Source organism: Tupaia chinensis, unplaced genomic scaffold (assembly GCF_000334495.1).
Source record: "Tupaia chinensis unplaced genomic scaffold, TupChi_1.0 Scaffold144255_1, whole genome shotgun sequence".
Classification (NCBI taxonomy): Eukaryota; Metazoa; Chordata; class Mammalia; order Scandentia; family Tupaiidae; genus Tupaia; species Tupaia belangeri.
In genome coordinates, this window is record NW_006204113.1 from 6,756,106 (window position 1) to 6,775,989 (window position 19,884).

Genomic DNA, 19,884 nt, shown 5'->3' on the forward strand with positions numbered 1-19,884 from the left:
GCTGGGTCAGCTCAGCTATATCAATTGCTAGTTGGGACAAGTTATTTACCTCTCTGGAAAAAAAAAAATGAGGGTAATAAAATCACCTACCTTGTACTATAGCCATTAGGGAATTTAGCTGCATACTAGCACATAGAAATGAGGTAAAGGACAGAGAAGGAAGAGCTCTCCCCCATTACACACAGCCACTGTTCAGCTACCTGGCTGAGACCACCTCACTGATGGGACCCTGCTGGGGAATCACAGCCCTGATTTTATTTTCTTTTACTATTTGAGCTGATCAGGACTTCAAGAGTGAGGGAGAGAGGGTAAATTAAGAAATTTAATTTCCAGCCATGAAAGGAATGGATTCCTTAGGGCCCTTTGATCCTTAAAACGTTCAAAGTTGCTTACAAACTATTTTTTGATTTTGAAGGTTAGATGTTAGCAAGGTGAGAAATATAAAACACAACCTGACTCTCCATAGGAAAATCTAGTCTTACATGATCACATCAGAATCAATTCATTGTGGAACTGGGGTCATTGCTATTTAGACCAACAGCTAACCTCTCTGCCTCGCACACCCGTCTTTTCTCCCTCTCTTTTTCCTCTCACTCTGCACAGGATTTGCCTTCCTGAACAAAAAATTCTTGTTTTTCAAATCTCAATTCTCCATAAAGCACATGTTGTTCTTCTGTATTAATTATAAGTGTTTACATTTTTACCATCCACTGGTATATCCATTGAATGTTCTTCTATGCAGAAAAAAAAAGCAAAATGAGATCAACCTATGAACTATTTATCTCTCATTTTCAGTATTTATTTCGCCTTTGCATATCAGACTTCCTTTCTAATACTGTGACCATATTCACTGTCTCAGTTGATTACAAAAGCTTACTACACAGTCCTTCGTTCAAACCAATACCTAGTCTGCTCCGATGCATGCCTCCTGATGGTATGACCCTGCCATTGCTTTGAATCTAGCAGTGGGTTTGTTGTTTTCACGATTCAGATTGGTGGAAGAGATTTTCTAAAGTACTTAGAACATGAGGAATTTCTCTTGTGATTGCAATTTTTCAAGTTGAACTTCATAAAAGACCCAACATTAGCTGTTTCATAACTGGTTTTTGCTATCTATGATGAGTGAAACTCCAAGGGAACTGAATTGGCTTTACACACAATGAAGCCCACTCTATCTAGCCTGAGGTCAGTGAGTGAATAGTCACTCTACATGCACCAGAATGATTTGGAGAAAATAAGACAAACTGTTGTGGAGTCCTGTTTTGCTGGTGAATCACATTTCCTCCAAGACCACATTGCCTTTGCTCTTTCTCTAGGGAAAGGTCATAACATCAGCATGGCCTTTGTCACCAGGTCCCAGACAAGACAACCTCCTCTGAACAACAGGACAGTGATGGACCCAGACGATGGACACTCACCGTACACCGCTATGGTCTTTGTGTCTTGCAGAATGGCGTTCCCGGCTGAGACCTGCACGGTGATGGTGTTCATTCCCTCCGAAGTAAACTTGAATGATATGCTCCCCTCCAGGGTGATCAAGGGCTAAAGGGAAAAGGGTACAGTCAGGGAGATGCTGTTCATTGAGACAGCTGCCTGCTATGAGCCATCAACAAGTTGTTGAACTCAGCAGTTCTTCCTGGTGCATAGTACTCAGTCCACCTATAGCTCCCCAGCATCTCAAGTCCAGGCCAGAAATTAGTCTATTGGACCAATAACCTCAAGCAATTCTTCCCATTCTTGTAAATCTAACCCCTTTCTCCTGGTATCATCCTGATCCAGGGCTGGAGCAATAAGTCTTGCTTATCAAGAGGATATAAATCTCACTTTGTGCATAATTTATTCATATCATGCAGACCCTTAATCCAAGGAAATATTCCAATCAAGTGAGGACAGAGACTCACATTAATCCAGATTTAAGACAGAAGTCATGGAAAAATCTAAGCCGCCAGGTTATTCATCTCCAGGCAGCTTACTATTTATATAAAATTACAATAGAGTTCAGCAACACTAGGTACCAAAAGTGTATACTAGTTAGAAGTAGTGGGCTTGTGTACTGGCTTCCTCTGAGAAACCCTACCATAGTTTCCTGGAAGTAGCTGCTATGGAAACAAGTACTAATTGGATAGTGGTTTGAGGGCTTGAAAAAAATAAAAAAAAAAGTTGGAGCAGTGCCTATAACAGAGTCAAACTCGGACACCAGGGACTTAGAGGAAAAAATTATTAGCCTACTGACCTCCCTTGATTCACTCCTCACAAACATTTCCTTCTCATCTTTCAAAAATTATTTTTAAAATCAAAATTCATCTAATTCCCTGTATAACAGAGAGAAGACTAGAGCCTAGCATTCCAATTTTTCTCAATAGGGTCTGCTGAGAATTTGGTTTTCTTTTAAAAGGGAGAAGAAAAGAGAAACACGAGGAGGCACACAAGAAAATTGTTAGTACTTGCACCCTCTAACAGTAGCTTTCAAGGCACATAACATAGATTTACTCCTTCTCCATTGTAGGTCATGGGCCCCAAATGAGCTGGACTTACATGCATAGATTCAGGCAAAATTAAAAAAAAAAAAAAAAAGTGGGGGGAGATTCAGCTTAGCATTAGAGGTAAGAGGTTCTCTTTCTACTGTCAGATCTGAAGCAAGTCTAAGTTCAGGAGAGAATTCTTCCCCGGGCCTATGCAAAATTGTGTGTCTAGTTAAAGTCGAAATTGAGCTCTAGAGTAAGAAAAACAAAAATAAGATACACTGCACTTGAAGAGCAAAGTCACCAGGTGAAAGCAATTGTGCTGAACCTCAAGTTTCCCAGTCCAGAGCAGCCTCCCAGGCCCTCTGGGGAGGGATGCTTTGGAGCCTGAGCCCTCCTGCCTGCTGAACTTATTTGGCAGCATCTTCACTTCTGTGGCTTGAACGAGCCCAAACCATGCAGCCTGATGTGACGGAAAGAAAAATGAATGTAGTCATCAGAAGGCCTTGGGCCTCCATCGGAAGCAGCTGGAGAGATTGCCGCAAGCCAGTTCAGACACATCCTCCTCATTTTTCTCATCAGCAGAATGAAGGAACTGGAGTAAATAAGACTTAAGGTCTCTGCTGATTTAAAAATCACTGCATTGCTGCTGATGTGTGGGAACGGAATATTTGGGGAAGACATTAAAGGGTAAAGCTGACCTAAACAAGAATGGGTTGTAAGAAATCTGGTGCTTTTGCCTGTCCAGCACCTGTTTGCTCTCTTTCCTTTTGGGAACATCTTTCTCCCTCTCTCACTCATGGACACCGTTCCAAGGAGGCTAACTACAGTACTTTGCTCTATTTCCAGTACTGTGGTCAAGGCCTTGCTAACAAGACTCAATTCCTGAAGTTCCATTACAACTTTCAGGAAACAGAGTTCAATCAATTAGGGTCATTGAAAAAAAAAAAAAAAAAAAAAAAAAAAAAAAGACAGAATGCCAACATAGAAGGCAAAAAAAAAAGAAAAAAAAAAAAGAAGTGGGGGAGTAGAGGGAAGAGAAACAGAGAAAACATGCTGACGTGCTTTCTGAGCACCAAGAGTCTGCTATCCCTGAAGCTAGGACTACTCCTAGACACTGGAATGCCTAAGCTTCAGCCAGTTGAGTACAGCACCTGGCACCAGGCCCCATGTGGAAGGTGGACCCACCTCCGTGTTGTTCCCGTACCACCACACGTAAGTGAGGGTGCCCACTTGGCTGGGCCACAGCACTGCAGTCGCATTGACTTCTTTGTTCTTTGTAGTGACAAAGGGAAGAGATAGGTGCACATGTTCCAGGGGACCTAAGGCACAAGAGAAAGAGGGGCCATAGAGAGGGAAGAGCTTCCTCTGTGTCACCTTCTCTGCTTTGAAAAGAAAACATTTCACACTTGAAGCAGCTAATACATGGCAGCCATCTTCCCGGAGGGAAGTGATCAGTGCTCTCCCTACTTGGAAGAAAAGGATTTACTGTGAACAATGGTATATTGACACTTTCCACTTACTGATCTTTCTACCCAGTTCTAAAACCCGAGTTACACGTGTGTAAAAATTTTAAAAATGAGTAAATTTTGTAGTCCTTAAGTGAACAGCAAAAAGAGTAGATTTTTACAGGGAGGTGTAAAGTCTTCCCCAAGGATTTATGTCCTTGGTGGTAATTATGGATAGTGATGCCCTCATAAAAATCAAGGGGGGGGGCGCCAGCACATGTATGTGCGTGCCCAAGATCCTGAGAGGAGAGTGGAGGAGAAGGGACTGCACCATCTGTCCTCCGGGATGATTTCTCACTTTCCATCTATCTCTGTGTGCGTGCCCAAGATCCTGAGAGGAGAGTGGAGGAGAAGGGACTGCAGCATGGCCATCTGTCCTCAGGGATGATTTCTCACTTTCCATCTATCTCTGACTCTCTGGTGAGAACACGCACTCTATAGCAAAAAAACTCAAAAAAAAAAATCAAGTGGGGGACAGGATGGAGAAATCTACAAACCACTCTCCATGTCATTGTTCTTCACTCTTTATTGGGTTATTAACATCTGTGTGAGTATGAGCAGAGGTGTGCTGTGCACACATCTGTGAGTGGCTAGGTAGGTGAGCACAGGATACACTGTTTCCAGTTGACTTCAGCTCGAACAAAACAGAGGTACGCATGAGTAGATACAGAACTCCCTGGTTCTCGGTTTCTGGGCACCTAAAAAAGATGGGATGATCCTATCTATAGAGACCCATAAAAATCAGAAACTTTAATCAGGTGTACAAATTCCACAAAGTTATAAATGTTCTTCATAGAGCACACAAAGACCTTTCTTTTAACTCCCCAGCTTCTCTTTGGGTCATTCTTTCCAGGCAAAATGCACCTTTTTCTAAGTTGAACACAACACAAACCTGCCACCCCCACCTTGCTACCCCGAGGTGGGGAAGAGAGTGCGCCTCAGCCTTCCCACCAGCTTTAATTACTGCCTCTTCTACTTGCCCTTTAAATGTATTTTCAGGGCCCTGTGTTTGTCCTTTGTTCCTGTCTCCATGCTTGCTCCTAGGTAATATAATCCACACCCTAACGTTCAAGGACAAGACGACGGGGCTCTAAAACCACCTTCTTGACTCCGAGCTCTACTAGCAGTCAAATGTTCCTGAACACCCTGTTATTTTCCTTATTATGTATTTTCTATGTTTGGTGATTAACACTCATGTTCATCCAGAGGCCCAATCCACAAACAGAAAGTCCATCTAGAGTTCTTGTCATTCCCGTTCCTTAGGGGAACTTCGTTTTTGATTCGGTTTCTAAGTATTTCTAAGATGTTGGCCTACAGGCACTTCGTAGCCTTCCCAGTGTAGTGCCCTGGTTCATACACAAGTACCATTCTTGGCTGGACTGTTAGGACTCTCTTACAGATTCTCCTGCCTCTAAGCCTTCCTCACCTAATTTGTTCTCCAATTTACTGCCAGAATGATTTTTGTAGAAAGCCAAGCAGATTTTGTAGCTCATAGTCATTTGTTCAGTCAAGATTACCACCATCTAATAATAATGATAGCCAACACGTATTATCCTAGAATGTGTGAGACAGAAAACAAGGTCTGCAACCTAAAGGGTGAGAATCTTTCATATTTATCATTGTATCAAAGACTAGCACAGTTCCCAAGGCAAGGTAGTTAAACGAATATTCACTGGTAGATACACAAAAACTCCACCATGTGGCGAGTCCACAAATGTAAGTGAATAAATGCCTGTGTTCATGTTACTCTACCTTTATAAAATAAGAGATGTGGTGAGTGGCAGGATAAAATTGATTTTCTGGCTTATAAGTCACATGTTAAGAAATAGTGGAGGGACCAGCAGGTGGCATAGTGGTTAAGGCACTGGACTTTTACAAGACTAACTATGGTTCAAGTACCTAAACTGGCAGCTTGAAAACCCCAGGAGAATGGAGGAGAAAGGATTGCGGCACAGCCATCCCTTCTGGTGGGAAGATTTCTCAATTTTCCTATCACTGTATCTCTCTGTTTCTCTGGTAAACTCACTTGCTATGGCAATAAATAAGTGAATGAATAAATAAAAATTTAGAAAAGGTAAAAAGAAACGTAGTTGATCATTAAGTCAGAGTAGGTCAATGAAGTAATGAAAGGGTAACATTTACTGAGTGATGACTATGTGTTACTTGTTCTGATAAGGATTCCTCATTGACTCCTCACAACAGCTTTATGAAGTAGGCACTAATACTCTCCCCATTTTAGACAAGACTAAACCATGAAGTTGATTTACCCCGTGTCATACAGCTAGGAAATAGGAACCAAAGCAGTTGATCACAGCCTCTGCTCTGACTGGGTAACAAATGCTCAGGACTACCCTTCTTGTCCCAGTTTAACAAAACAGCCATGAAGAGCCACTGCTTTCTGACCACATAAGTACGTCCCAGGCACTGGGACATCCACGTTCCCTAGATCTAATTTACTGCACAGCCCTTGCAGTTGCTCCGTCATGTGGTGAGTTCCCGTGGGCCATGCCTTGGCCTGGCCAGTCTGTACTTACACACAATTCCTACAGCATCTGTCAGTCTCCAAGTCTAGGTTCTAGCATGCCCTTCCTGTGACACACTTCCTGATTCCCCTGACATAAGTTAAATGAACCAGTTAAAATACAAGAACTTGATCAGTTGTGCCAGAAATGCTAGTTCCATTCTAAACGGGTTCATTTCCTTTGTCTCTCATATGTGGCCTCTTCCAAACACTCATGGACAATGTGTAGTATGATAAACAAGGTTTGGATTTCAAAATGTGTTTGACCCAAAATAAAATCACATCAAATAATTCTATATTCCACCAGTTTTTAAAAGTCTTTCCATAGATGAGTGTTTTTTGTTTTTTGTTTGTTTTTGTTTTTGTTTTTTTTCCTAAAAGTCAAAATATCAGAGTAAGGTCAATGCCTTTGTATCCTTAGGTCAATGATAAAAATGAATTTTGTTGGGTCTGCAGGTGGCATAATGGTTCAGGTGCTGGATTGCCATGTGGTTGACCACTGTTGGAGTTCTGCACCTGGCAGCTTGAAACTCACACTTGGGCACATGTGTATGCATGCACAAAATTCCAAGAGGAGAATGGAAAAGGGCTTGTGGCATGGCCATTCCCCTGGAGGATGATTTCTCACTTTCTGTCTCTGTCTCTCTGGTTCATGTGCTCTATATGGCAAAAATCTCTCTCAAAAAAAAATAATAATAATAATCTTGTTGGTGGAATATGGTCACTCATTCATCCAATAGTTTTGCTACTATGTCTTGAATATTATTCTAGGTACGAGGGACCTAGCACTGAGTGAGACATGGCTATTACTAAGGAGGGAGATGCTGGACACATCCAGCAGGGGAGGTGACAGACTTACTTCTGACAGAGTGGTCAAAAAAGACCTCTCAGAAGAAATGCTATTTGAACACTGAACTGTATAAAGTGAGAGATCCCACCAAATGCCTACTCAGGATGCTCCAGGCTGGGGAGAGAAGTAGAAAACCTTGAGGAGGGGGTGTGCCTGCCGTTGGATGAACAGCAAGAAAGCCAAAATGGCTGCCGTGGAGAAATGGTGTGACAGGGCAGAGCCAAATGAGGTCACGGAGCCTTCAGGACACAGTATGTCCGCCTTGTAGGCCCTGAAATATCCACGCATGTGTCTATGTACGTTCATACTTGCCTGTAGAGACATCATACATGTATAGAATTAATGCTGTCTTTCCGACTCCCACAGCCTTTCATTTTCACTTACTTTTCATGGGTTTAAAATACATAGTTCTGGGGGCTGGCAGGTGGCGTCGGGGCTGAAGGTGCTGGATTCCCACATGGCCAAACGCAGTTCAAGTTCCAAACCTGGCGGTTTGCTTTCTCACTTTCCCTTTCTCTCTTTCTGGTCAAATTAAAATAATAACAAATGGAATTAAATAGATTTTTTTTTAAATAAAATATATAGTTCTGCTGTTTAAAAGCCTATATTTTAAGCATCTCTACTCTGCATAGTGGGTGTGTTCGTTCCTAATGGTCCTGCAGAAATGTAACTCCAGCCCAGAGAGGCCCCAGCTGGTTGGATGCACTAAACTTAGAGCACTGACCAGGCAGATGACGAGACAGGTGCCTGCAATGCAAAAAATAGACAGCAGGTGGTGCTGCATCACTCCATATGAATCTTTCTGGCAAAGTGGTTGAGAGACTGGGGAATTTCTTTTTGTGAATTGGGTTTTCCTCTTCTTTCCTTATTTAGCTCTCTGGTGCTGCAGGAAATAGCTGATGTGTGTGAGACTGAACACTGAGAGTGTGTCGTGGTGTGTGTGTGTGTGTGTGTGTGTGTGTGTACTGACTGCTCTGGTTTGCCTCCAGCGTTTATGTTCTAGGAACCTCTGACCACCTAATTAAATAGTGTCTGTGTATCATATTAACATTTGTCTGAGATGATTTTAAAAAAAAAATAAGCGCTGGAAGAAACAAGTGATTCAAACTACAAAGATCAAATCCTAAGACAAAGTCCCTCAAACTTCAGTGTACACAAAAATCAGTTACCTGCTTAGATCAAGTTATGATTCCTTATTTCCAGGAATCCTAATTAAGTAGCTCTAGGCTAGGACCCAGCACACAGCATTTTCATCATTTGACTCTGGGGTAGATAATTCGTGAAAACATACCTTAAAGAATCCTGGCCTGGGGACCAGCAGTTGGTGTAATGGCTATGTCACTGGATTTCCATGTAGTCGACCGTGGTTTGAGTCCTGGATCCCATAGCTTAAACTCACACTGGGTGCATGTGCATGTGTGCTCAAGATCCCAAGAGGAGAATGGAGGACAGGGATTGCAGAGCGGCCATCCCTCTGGGAGGTGATTTCTTGCTTTCTGTCTCTGTCTCTTTCTTGCGAGCGCACGCGCCCTATAGCAAAAACCTCCCCAAAGGGAAAGAAAAACCCTGGCCTGAAGTTTGCTGGCATATCTAATGATTTTGCATACTGTTGGAAGTGCTTCGTAGGTTTTGAAGCTACACAAATCATTCAACTCTAATGTGAGCCTGGAAAAACATACCAATCTTTTCTATGTAAGGAAGTGGTTAGTAGAGGGCTCTAGGAAAGATGAGAAGATCCAGCTCATCTTTTTTCACCTACTGTTCTGTAAGGTGCATAGTTCTCAGTGATTTCTTCCTCCAGGACTGACTGTGGTGGGGCTGCAATACAAGCAGACTCTACATGCCCTCTAATTTCTCTGCCTGTCCAGCTGAAGACAACCCTGGTTGCATCACGTGTCTCATTAGTCTGCAAACTAGCAGAGCATAGTGAATACGCTCCCCAAGGAATTTCCAACTGTCAGGTTACAACAGATTACCCATACACCCAGCAAGAGCTGCCAGCCCCCTCCTGGAAACACTAAGCAGGAACATTGGCTCCATTTGTTTCTGAGACCTTTGCAAATCCATATTAAAAACCTCTGTTTTAGAATAGAATTACCTTTTTGCACTGGAGAGTGGAGGGAACATGCGTGTAAGAAAGGCAATAGGTTTCCTGGGAGAGCGCCGGGAGGAGGAAGCTGGGAAGACCCGGGCATAGGGCAAGCTTGACAAGCTCAGAGTTGCTGCTAATTCATCTCTATCTGAACCCACTAAGTCCAAATGCATATGCTACCCTGTAACAATGGAAAATGTCAAGGTTTACCACTCTACAGGGCACTGCATATTTTGCTCGATGGCACCCATGGGAACAAGATATGCATCCACTTGGAAGGAGAAAATCTAAGCTCAAAGAAAAAGAGCAACTTGCTCAAGTGTTGGGGCCAGGATCTGGACATAATCAAAATGCCTAACTCAGTCCAGTGCTTTTTCTTTCCCCTACAAGGCCAAACCTCCCTCTCTCATCTCTACATATTGGCATTTAGGTACCAAAAGTTGCTCATGACACCCTTCAGGTTTAAGGTTCCAGGGAGAATGACTCAATTATGCTCTTGTCCCGACTTCCTCTTAGAATAAAATGTTGCCAAAGCCACAGGACTTCTCCAATCCTTTTCTCCATCTGAAAGAAGGGGCCAAAAAGTTGTCTATTATGGTGTAGGAAGTGAAGGTAAGCAACATGAGTATATGCACATAGTGAAGCACAATGGGTCCTCCAGGAGAAAGTGCTACACAAAGATGTCAGAACCTGCTGCAATTGTTAAGATATGGGCTTGGGACCAACGGATGGTGGAATGGTTATGTTGCTGAACTCCCACATAGAAAACCATGGTTCAAGTCCTAGACCTGGCAGCTTGAAACTCTCGCTGAGTGTGTGTGTGTAGGTGCTCAAAATCTCAAGAGGAGACTGAAGGAGAAGGGATTGTGACATGTTCAACCCCCTGGGGGCTGATTTCTTGCTTTCTGTCTCTGTATCTCTCTCTTTCTCTCTGGCAAGCATATGCACCCTACAGCAAAAAATGTCTTTAAAAAAAAAAAAAAAGATGTGGCCTTTGGATGTATGTGAGCTAAAAAACAAAACAAAAAACCCAGCTTAAGGTAGGATTCTGCTTTAAGACAATTAATACAAAAGAGTTGGTTCTAATTCCTGAGTCAGTCTTAGGACAGGGTTCCATTGCCTGAGGTATGTATACCCAACCACTTAACCAAAGATGAGTCTACAAAACTAAAATCAGAAACAAAATGTTCTGTTACAGATCATCTTCTATTAAGATGCAGGTCAAATATTTTACCCAATGTGTAGGTCAATGAACTGAAAAGATTGTGAATGAATAAAGAAATTAATTTCTTCTAGAAGTTGTGACTTAAATTGAGCAATGCAAGGTCTATGTTATTTTCCTTTCCCAAACACACCTAAGGAGTGTTTGGGAACATTATAAACCTTTGGAGGTGTGTGCTAAGGTATAAGGAGGAGGAAGACTTCATAGAGTGACAGGAATTTGATGCAATAAGAGACTCAGAAATGCAGGCCAGAAGCTGTCACTAAGTTTTTTTTTTTTTTTTTTTTTTGGGGGGTTTTTTTTTTTTTTTTTTTTTTTTTTTGCTATTAGGCATGTGCTGTCTTTTGGAGAGACAGAAAGAGACAAAGAGAAAGTGATAAATCACCCCCCAAAGAGAGATGGCCATGCCTCAATCTCTTCTCCTCTATTCTCTTCTCTGGATTTTGGGCATGCAAGCATACATACCTGACATGAGTTTTAAACCACCAGGTTTGGAACAGACATCAACTATATAGGAGTCCAGCAATGTACCATTACACCATTTGCTAGCCCCATCTGCTACTGAATTTTAAATCACTATTTCTATGTGGTTGGATTATGGTAAGATGTATAATAAATATGGTGGGCTTCTAAATACAATTGTTATTAGTCCTATGAAGGGTAGCTCTCTCGAAAAAATCCTGCTTATAAATTGAGAAATGGCAAATTGCTAAGTAAGCAGCCACACCACAAATGTTCCATCATTCGTGTTTCATGTTACCTTTGCTATTAATCATTTAGCTTTGTGATGTATTTTCAAAGCTTTTTCTGATTATTCCTATGGTATCATCGCTTTCATTAGCCTAAAGACTGATACATAAGGAGGGATTATGTCTTTATAAGAGGCAACTTGTGGAAGTCTATACAGGATAGTCTAGGGATGGCAGTCAGATGGAAGAAAGCCTATGCAATGTGTCTTCTTGGAGCTAGGTAGCTGTATGGCCAAGTGAACTGCTTCTAAGCTAAATGTTCATGTTTCTTTGAGATGATCTACAAAACTGAGAAGGTGGGCAAAAGCTAATGGAGACCTCTTCGTCCAACCCCAATACACTCCTGGCACTGATGCTAACCTTAGTAGTGACCAAGATCTAGAATGCTTGAGGCAGGCAGACCTGAGCTGGAAGTCTGGCTCTGCTATGTAGTAGGTCTACCATTTCAAGTAAGTTACATCAGTTTTCTGAACCTCCTCTGTATTTGTCCTAAAGTAGTATTTTTAATGGGTCGAATTGACAGGGTTGTTTCAAAAAGTAAAATAATACAATTAATACATAATGAAGAGCTTATTTAGCATAAATCCTAGCATACATGCAAGGGTTTCATAAGTCGTACCTAAAAGGGGGAAGACTGAATTGGCATTTTGGGAATGTATAATTTTGGCTTTTTTTTTTTTTTTTTTAAAGATTTTGACATAGGGTGTGAGCACTTCCTAGACAGAGACAGAGAGAGGGAAAGTAGGAAATCGTCTCTCAGGGAGAATGGCCACAGTGCAATCTCTTCTCCCCAATTGTCCTCTCAAGATCTTGAGCAAGCACACACATGAGCCCGGCTTGATTTTCAAGGCAATTGGTTCTGGGACTTAAACTGAAGAATCAGTCAGTTGGGATCCAGAATTGTAACCATCATGCCAACTATCTGTGTAACTATTTTAACATGATTAGAAAAGAGTGTCTTTCTTCAAAGCGTTTCTGTCATGGTCATACAGGAGATAAAGATCAAGAATTACTGATATGTCAGGACTCCTCAGCAACTAAATCATCTCTTGGGCACCCTAAACAGTCTTCCCCTCTCGATAGCCCACAAAAACAAAAACAAGCAAACAGACAGGTTTCCATGGGTACTTTGTGTTCTCCATTTTGTTCCTTGAACAGGTACAGGGGAAAGGCATGGAGTAATGCCTGCCTTAATATGCCTGGACTAGAACTCGAGATTTGAATAAGGCCATTCATATAGGGAGCTAATTGTATTTTAAAGTAAACTTTTTCTCTAGACACCAAAACAAGACCTGTGATTTTTGGGGGTACAGCTTCATATCTACCACATTGATGGCACATATTTTTATGATATATAACTCATGTTATTATATCATATTGATTCACATACACCCACATACACACACACACACACACACATATATGAAACCCTTGCATGTATGCCAGGACTCGTGCTAAACAAGCTCTTCATTATATATTAATTGTATTAGAGGTTTCTGCCTTAGCATGTGTACAATCGCTGGAGAGAGAGAGACAGTGAGAGTGAAGTGTGCCCTTGCTGGAGAAAGACAGAGGCAGAAGTAGTAAGAGGAAAAGTGAGAAGTCACCCCTCAGAGGGATGGCCACATTGAAATCCCTTCACCTGCATTCTCCTCCCAGGATCTTGGGCATATACACGTACATACCCCAGCATGATTTTCAAGTCACTGGGTCTGGAACTCAACCATGGTTGGTCATGTGGGAGTCCAACGACATAACTGCTATACAATGCGCTGACCCCACCTTTAGATTTCTTAACGAAGAAAAAGCATCAGCATTTCTTGGAATTGTTTCCTAATGTGTTGGGTCATCAGAAAAGTCATTTTTTTTTTCTGTTTTTCTATGCAAAAATGCATCACAACTTTCTGATGACCCAATAGCTTCTTTCACATTGTTTTTACACTCTTATCCTATACCATTTTCTCTATCAAATGAAACTATTTACAGATAGAAGCCCAGGAATTATCTATTTTAGAAAGGAACAAAAGTCTAATAGCATGACATAAGACAATCAAATGCAGGATAATTTCTTTACTCGGGCTAATTCTCGATGTATAAGATTAGGGTGTGCATGTTGATCTTTTTTTCTTCTTTTTTGGCTAAAAACAAAGGCAAATTTCTATGGCTCAACTGAATAATTCTCTGCAAGTTGTTCAGGCCCAGCTATAATCACAGTTGCCGTATTTCTGAGGCACCCAAAGGAAGCATAATAAACTCAAGGAGAACAATCTGAAGCAATTGAGAGTCTAAGATCATGCAAATCTGCTCAATGATTTTCTCATTACTCTTTTCCCACTTTGCTCTATCTTATTTTCTGTTTCCCATCTGCTAAAAGACAACTAGTGTATTTCCTCTAAGTGAAAAATTTTGGATTAAACTTAGAAGGACATAGTATTTAAAATATGTTGTAAACCAACAACAGTAATAACATACAAGTTACATGTAAGTACAGGACGGCGCTGTCAGACCCCAGACTGTTGTCCACTTGCACGGTCACTCGGAAAATGCCCACGTTCTGATAGACATGTTTGATCCCATCTTCCATGGAGCTGAGATTGACATAGGACACTGCGATACCATCACCGAAGTCCACTTGGATGAGCGTCCGCTGAACATCACCCTGAAAAATATCCCAACATCAAAAGGAAGGGAGTCAGCAATTGGCTGCTCCTGCCTGCGGTTTGGGACTTGACCTAGTCCCTGGCAGAGGCATTCTGCAGTCCTGGTTCCCTCCTACAGCGGGGAGCATCTGTCTGTTTCTGACAGAATCCCTGTGACATTCGCAGGCAGGAGTTCGCTAAGATGGATACTCTCCAAATCTAAAGGGCATTAACTACCAAAATTTCAAGGTTTTGAAAATGAACTGTTTGACTATCAACTCCAATTCACTATTCAACTCCTCTAATGGCTTTTTAATAGTCTTATTGTCCACAGGAATAAAAGGTGTGCACAAACAGCTTTAGAAAGGCAACCAAACTGATGTGGTCATGGACCACTTCTTATGTCTTCAAGACCCCTGAATCTCCCTCTTATTTCTGGATCCCTGATCAAATCGCAGGAAGGATGAAAGATGCCTTGCCTGACATTTGATATGGCATTGGACTCAGGCTTATTTTTTTTTTTGGAGAGGTTTATTTTTTTTTTTTGCTATAGGGCACGTGCGCTCGCCAGACAGAGAGACAAAGTGATAAATCACCTCCCAGGGGGGCTGGCCATGCCACAATCCCTTCTCCTCCATTCTCCTCTCGAGATCTTGGGCACGCACACACACGCGCCCGGCATGAGTTTTAAGCCACCGGGTCCAGGATGTGAACCGCAGTCGACCACATGGGAGTCCAGCGACATAGCCATTACGCTAACTGCTGGCCCCGGACTCAGCCTTATTCTTAAGATAATAACAGCTTATTCTTTTATACTTCAGTGTTTTGTATTATCAAGATGATCTCATCTTATTCTTCGTAGAATTTTACTCTGGAGAGAAGAGTAGGCAATGCTCATTCACTTTACAGATGAAGAAGGGGAAGTGAAGAAAGGTTTCAATATTTGCTCAAGGTTAACACAGATAGTGGCAGTCCTGACGTTCTAATGCATCTCTCTGGACTTCGAGTTCATCCATTATAGAGGGAACATAGTGCCGCGGGTTAAGCACTGAAGGCTCCTGCAACTTGATCCTCATGTTTCATTAATGCGACTTTATGCAAGTCATGCAGCCTCTTTGGGTCTCAGTTACCAAATCTATGAAACGGTCAGAATAGAACCTTACCGTCTTAACTCAAATAGTTGTTATAAAAATATCTAAGTAATCCTTAACCTGTAAAATGCATCACAAAAATAAGTGACTAAAAAAATAATGTAGCTATAAAATACCTATAATATTTTTTCAAAGCTTGATTTCAATCATACAATTCTAAATTTTCAACAGATAAGCAGAAGATAAAGTCTGCATTATAAAATCCCAGACTTGTTTAAAAAAAAAAGTTTTCAGAATGACAGGTTAAATTCTCTAAAAACAAAGTTGCTTGAATCTAATTGACAAATTAAACAACAACAAAACATCCAGTTTACTTTACACACACAGAGCCCATCCTTTAACAAGTTGGTTTTTGTTTTTTGATTTTTTGTTGTTTTTTTTCCTCCTCCCATTTGGGGGAGGAAAAAAAAAAAAAACCTTTGAACTAGAAATGTATTTTCGATTAACTAAGGTTCATATTGTATCATATTTTTTGAAAAGGCCAAGTTTAAAATGCTGACATTTAAAAGATTAATTCACAGGGAAAGAAAAAGCAGTTCAAATCCTATGAATCGAAGTGACCTACTCCTCTGATCTATGTCCAGTCAAGCATTTGTGGGGCATTCAGCAGCCAACTCTCAGGGCGTACGTGGGTAAGAATTCTTCCCGAGGGTGGAAAAAGAGACTCTACTTAAAACTACCAAACAAATACCCACAAGCCTAGACATTCTGCAAGTCTTCAATTCCCTTCACTAATAAATATAAATGTCAACCATTCTTGCTGACTTGTCCTTCATTTGGACAACCAAAGAGGACTGATCAATTTCTCATTTTGTTTCTGTTCAGTTCCCACTCCCAGGCTTTTAAAGAGTTGCTGGGAAGAGAGGCGAAGGTAAGAAAGGAGTGTTGAAACAAGTATCTGAGGGAAAAAACTAGGGTAGCTGCCATTAGCCATGGAGTAAAGCAGGCAATATGGTTTCCACCAGAGATGGGAGGTTGGGGGATGGACAGGCACAGGTTTAAGGTACTTCATGGGTACAGAGTGGGCAGACAGAAACCATCATTTACGACAGGACAGAGGAAATATATTGTGTTGTCAGAAAAGTCATAATGCATTTTTGTGGAGAAAACAGAAAACACGCATCATAACTTTTCTGATGACCCAGTACATATACCTTCAGCCAATTCTACTTCAACCTCCACTATGAGAAAGTGCCGCCCTTACTACTGGTAAGAGCACAGGTTTGTCTGACACTGCTCGAGTCTATCTGGCCCTGCCCTTTCTTCTGGTATTCATCACATTTCTTCTGTTGGTCTGAACTTAGAACTCTTGTCATTTACATAGAAATCCTCTCAAGTTCCATCTGTATAGACCTCTATTGTCTGTCATGATGGTATCTTGGCCTCACAGCATTCTTAATTCTCCAGTCAGGATAGTGTTCTTTATAATAGTTGAAAAAAGGGGGCTACTCTCTGTGTGGACTAGTGTATCAGCAAAGTTTCCATTATAGAGTCACGTTTTTAATGTATGAGGTGAGGAGATACTCAGATATCTCCTGAAATAAAAATGCACACACACACACATATACATACATGAATTTAGGTCAGTTTCAGTTATTAATTAGGCTTATCATACACCAGAGAGCCCTTGCAAAGGCATGGAATCCTCCAACTGAATGTGAAGTTCCCAGGACCTTCAATGTGGAGATAGGCCTTTGGGTTCAAACTCTGCAGTAGCACTAGGAAATAAGAGCATTAAGGTGTGTCGGCAGGCAGCAGATGGCATAGTGGTTAAGGCACTGGACTCCCACATGGCCACCCATGATTTGAGTCCCGGACTTGGCAGCTTGAAAATTACACCATGTGTGTGTGTGCTCACACGCTCAAGAGGAAAAGGGAATTGCATCATGGCCATCTCCCGTGGAAAGTGATTTCTCACATTCCCTTTCTGTCTCTCTCCAGTGAGCAGACATGCCCCATGGCAAAAACCTAAAAAGGATGTCAAGGGGCTGTGTCTGATAGAAGGCAGTGGATTATATTCCTGCTTTTGTAGCTTTGTCCATTCTGGAATGAACTGGATCCCATGCCTTGGCCTTCAGAAGCTCTCAGGTGAGCGGTAAGCCTAACAGTAACTGCTTCATTTTAGAGCTCATCTGTCATGAACCTCTGGCCTCCTTGAGCTCTAACTACCACCTGAACCAGAGATGCCAACCCTTTTTAAGAATAAGGAACAGAGGCATGACAGCCTGAATCCTAGATAACCATATGACCATTTCACTAGGCATGCTTACCCTACTCTAACTGACTCTCCGGTCAGTCATTTATTCGCTTGTTCAATACATTGGCAGACATTTGTTGAGTGTCTATCTTGGAAGAAGATGGCAGGATTATATTTTTAGCCCAAAATTATTACTCTCTTTCTAATACAAAGGATAACTAGAAGGATGTTCAAGTATGTAAGAAAGCAAATTAGAGGTATTCTAGATACCCCTAGATGATGATAGAAAAAAAAGTAATGCAACAGGAAATTATGTGTGCTTTCCTGTCAAAATTAACCCCCACAGTTTACTGGTTTTGAATCAGTAATTCTGATCCTTTGACATCAACATACCCTATAGGTTTTATTTATTTATTTATTTTTAATGGTGATGCCCAACCACCACCCTAAACCTGCCTACTATTTCAAAGCCTCTGGGGAGGAGACTCAGTAGTACCATAGGCCGAGAAGGTCCACAGCTGAGGTTGGGCTGAAGATCCACGGTCTAGACTGAGGCCCTTCAGTGCAGACTGTTGAACATTAGGTCTTCTTGTGACTATTTTTATCTAAAGATGAATACACTGCAGCACAAGTTGATGCTAGTCCTATCCAGTTTTAATATGATGATAAAGCTTTACCAGGAAGCTTTAGGATTCTAAGTGCAAAGGTACATTGATACAGCTAGTAATAGAGGGACTAAAACTCACTGTTAGTAGACTAGTGCACAGTCATATTCAAAAGTCCCATGAAACATGCCGTCAAGATTAGCTAACATCCGAAGGCCACTAGGTGTTGCGTAATCTAGGGTAGTCTGTGTAAACTCCTAGAGGCTAGAATGACTTGTCAATGGTTGCATCCTCAGCACCTAATACGATGCCCATAGAGGACTCTCTTGTTCAATAAAATGTTCATACTGTATGTTTCTTATGTGTTTGTTCCTCAGACTGTTTTCCTCTATATTATCCCATTTGGCTTTTAGGATGCCTAGGAGAAAGAATGGGCAGATGTTATTTCTATTTGACATACTTGGAAAATCAGGGCAGAGAGGTTAAATACGATGTGTAAAGTTGGAGAGCTAGTCAGAGACGTAGGAAAGGGTTTAAGATGATGTGTGGTTTAACTTTATCCATTCAGCTCGGGCCTTGTTGAGTTTCTTTAAAAGTTATTTGTAATGTCTTTCAGAAGGAGAGAAAGGAGATAACAGCACCATTTTTCTTACTTGACTATTTCTGACTTTGTTTCCCTTCTGACAGCCTTTTTACCTGGGCACTTCTAGCTGGAAATGAGCTGGCACGAACTGCATACTTTACTGCTTCCATCTCCCCTCTGGAGGAGAAGAATCACGTTTGGAGGCTATGGGAAACAACTGTATTCGCAATCAGTAGTCATGGGAATCGTGTGTCTAATTGAGAGTTACTTCAATCTGATAGATTACAAGTCATCATTTCTGAAACTGAACCCAGGTTGGCAAATATCTAGACGGTCATATAAAATTTAGATGTAGTGGATGTTAATCGCATGTCTTAATATAGTACAGGATTGAGAGCAGTGGTTCAAAAAATGTGCCTGAGAAAGGCACAAAAGTCACATGAAATCCATTTGGGGATCCGCCAAGGGCATCACTGACTTCTGTAATAGAAAAACAAATATATCAAATGACCACAACGAAGCCAAGATTAACCTGAGCAATGAAAGGTGTGTGAACTTATCAGTTTCTGTAACATGGATTCAGAGAAGAGTGGGAAAATAAATGCTACAGTAACTCAACACTGACAGCCTCAGTCCAGAAATGAGACTCTGAGACGCCCCTGAAGGCATCAGAGACCTACTGCAGATGAAACCAGGCTCATATGTCATACCTCGGCCCATGCAAAGCTCAACAGTGGGGCCTGATTCAGGCTTCACTGATATTTTGCCTTGAAAGAGAGCTAAAAGATCATACAGCAGAAAATGACATTATAGATAAACGACTAGTATAACCCACTCCTATTGAAAAAGAAGCAAAAATTAAAAGCGTAGTACCATAAATCTGTATGTTTGTATGAATTTAGAGAGAAGTGCTGGCAAATACAGCCCAATTTGTTAATATTCATTACCCTGGGAGTGAAGTGAGAAATAGCAGGATTAAAAGAGAGAGGGAGTAAATTAGGGTAGATACACGCTTGACAAATTTATACATTTTAAATAGAGGTAGAGTTTGCTATACCATAAGAGCCATTGCAAAATACAACATTCTATCTCTATTATTACTGTACATTTTTTAAGAATTATTTTAACTTTATTTACTTATCTTAATTTGACCAGCAAGGGACAGAGAGAGCAAGCTGCCAGGTCATGGACTTGAACTGCAGTTGGCCATGTGGGAGTCCAGCACCTTTAACCTCCATGCCACCTGCCAGCCCCTGTGTGTGTGTGTGTGTGTGTGTGTGTGTATATTTATATATATATATATTT

At 41.3% G+C, this 19,884-nt stretch overlaps 1 protein-coding gene across 1 annotated transcript in view; it reads right to left on the minus strand.

Annotated features, from left to right (window-relative positions):
- The window catches only part of SORCS1 (sortilin related VPS10 domain containing receptor 1), a 652,766-nt gene that overhangs the window by 46,994 nt on the left and 585,888 nt on the right, over positions 1-19,884 (minus strand). The window contains 3 exon segments of the mRNA XM_006166423.2: positions 1,419-1,542; positions 3,651-3,784; positions 13,877-14,063. Coding sequence (XP_006166485.1) covers positions 1,419-1,542; positions 3,651-3,784; positions 13,877-14,063 — 445 coding nt within the window.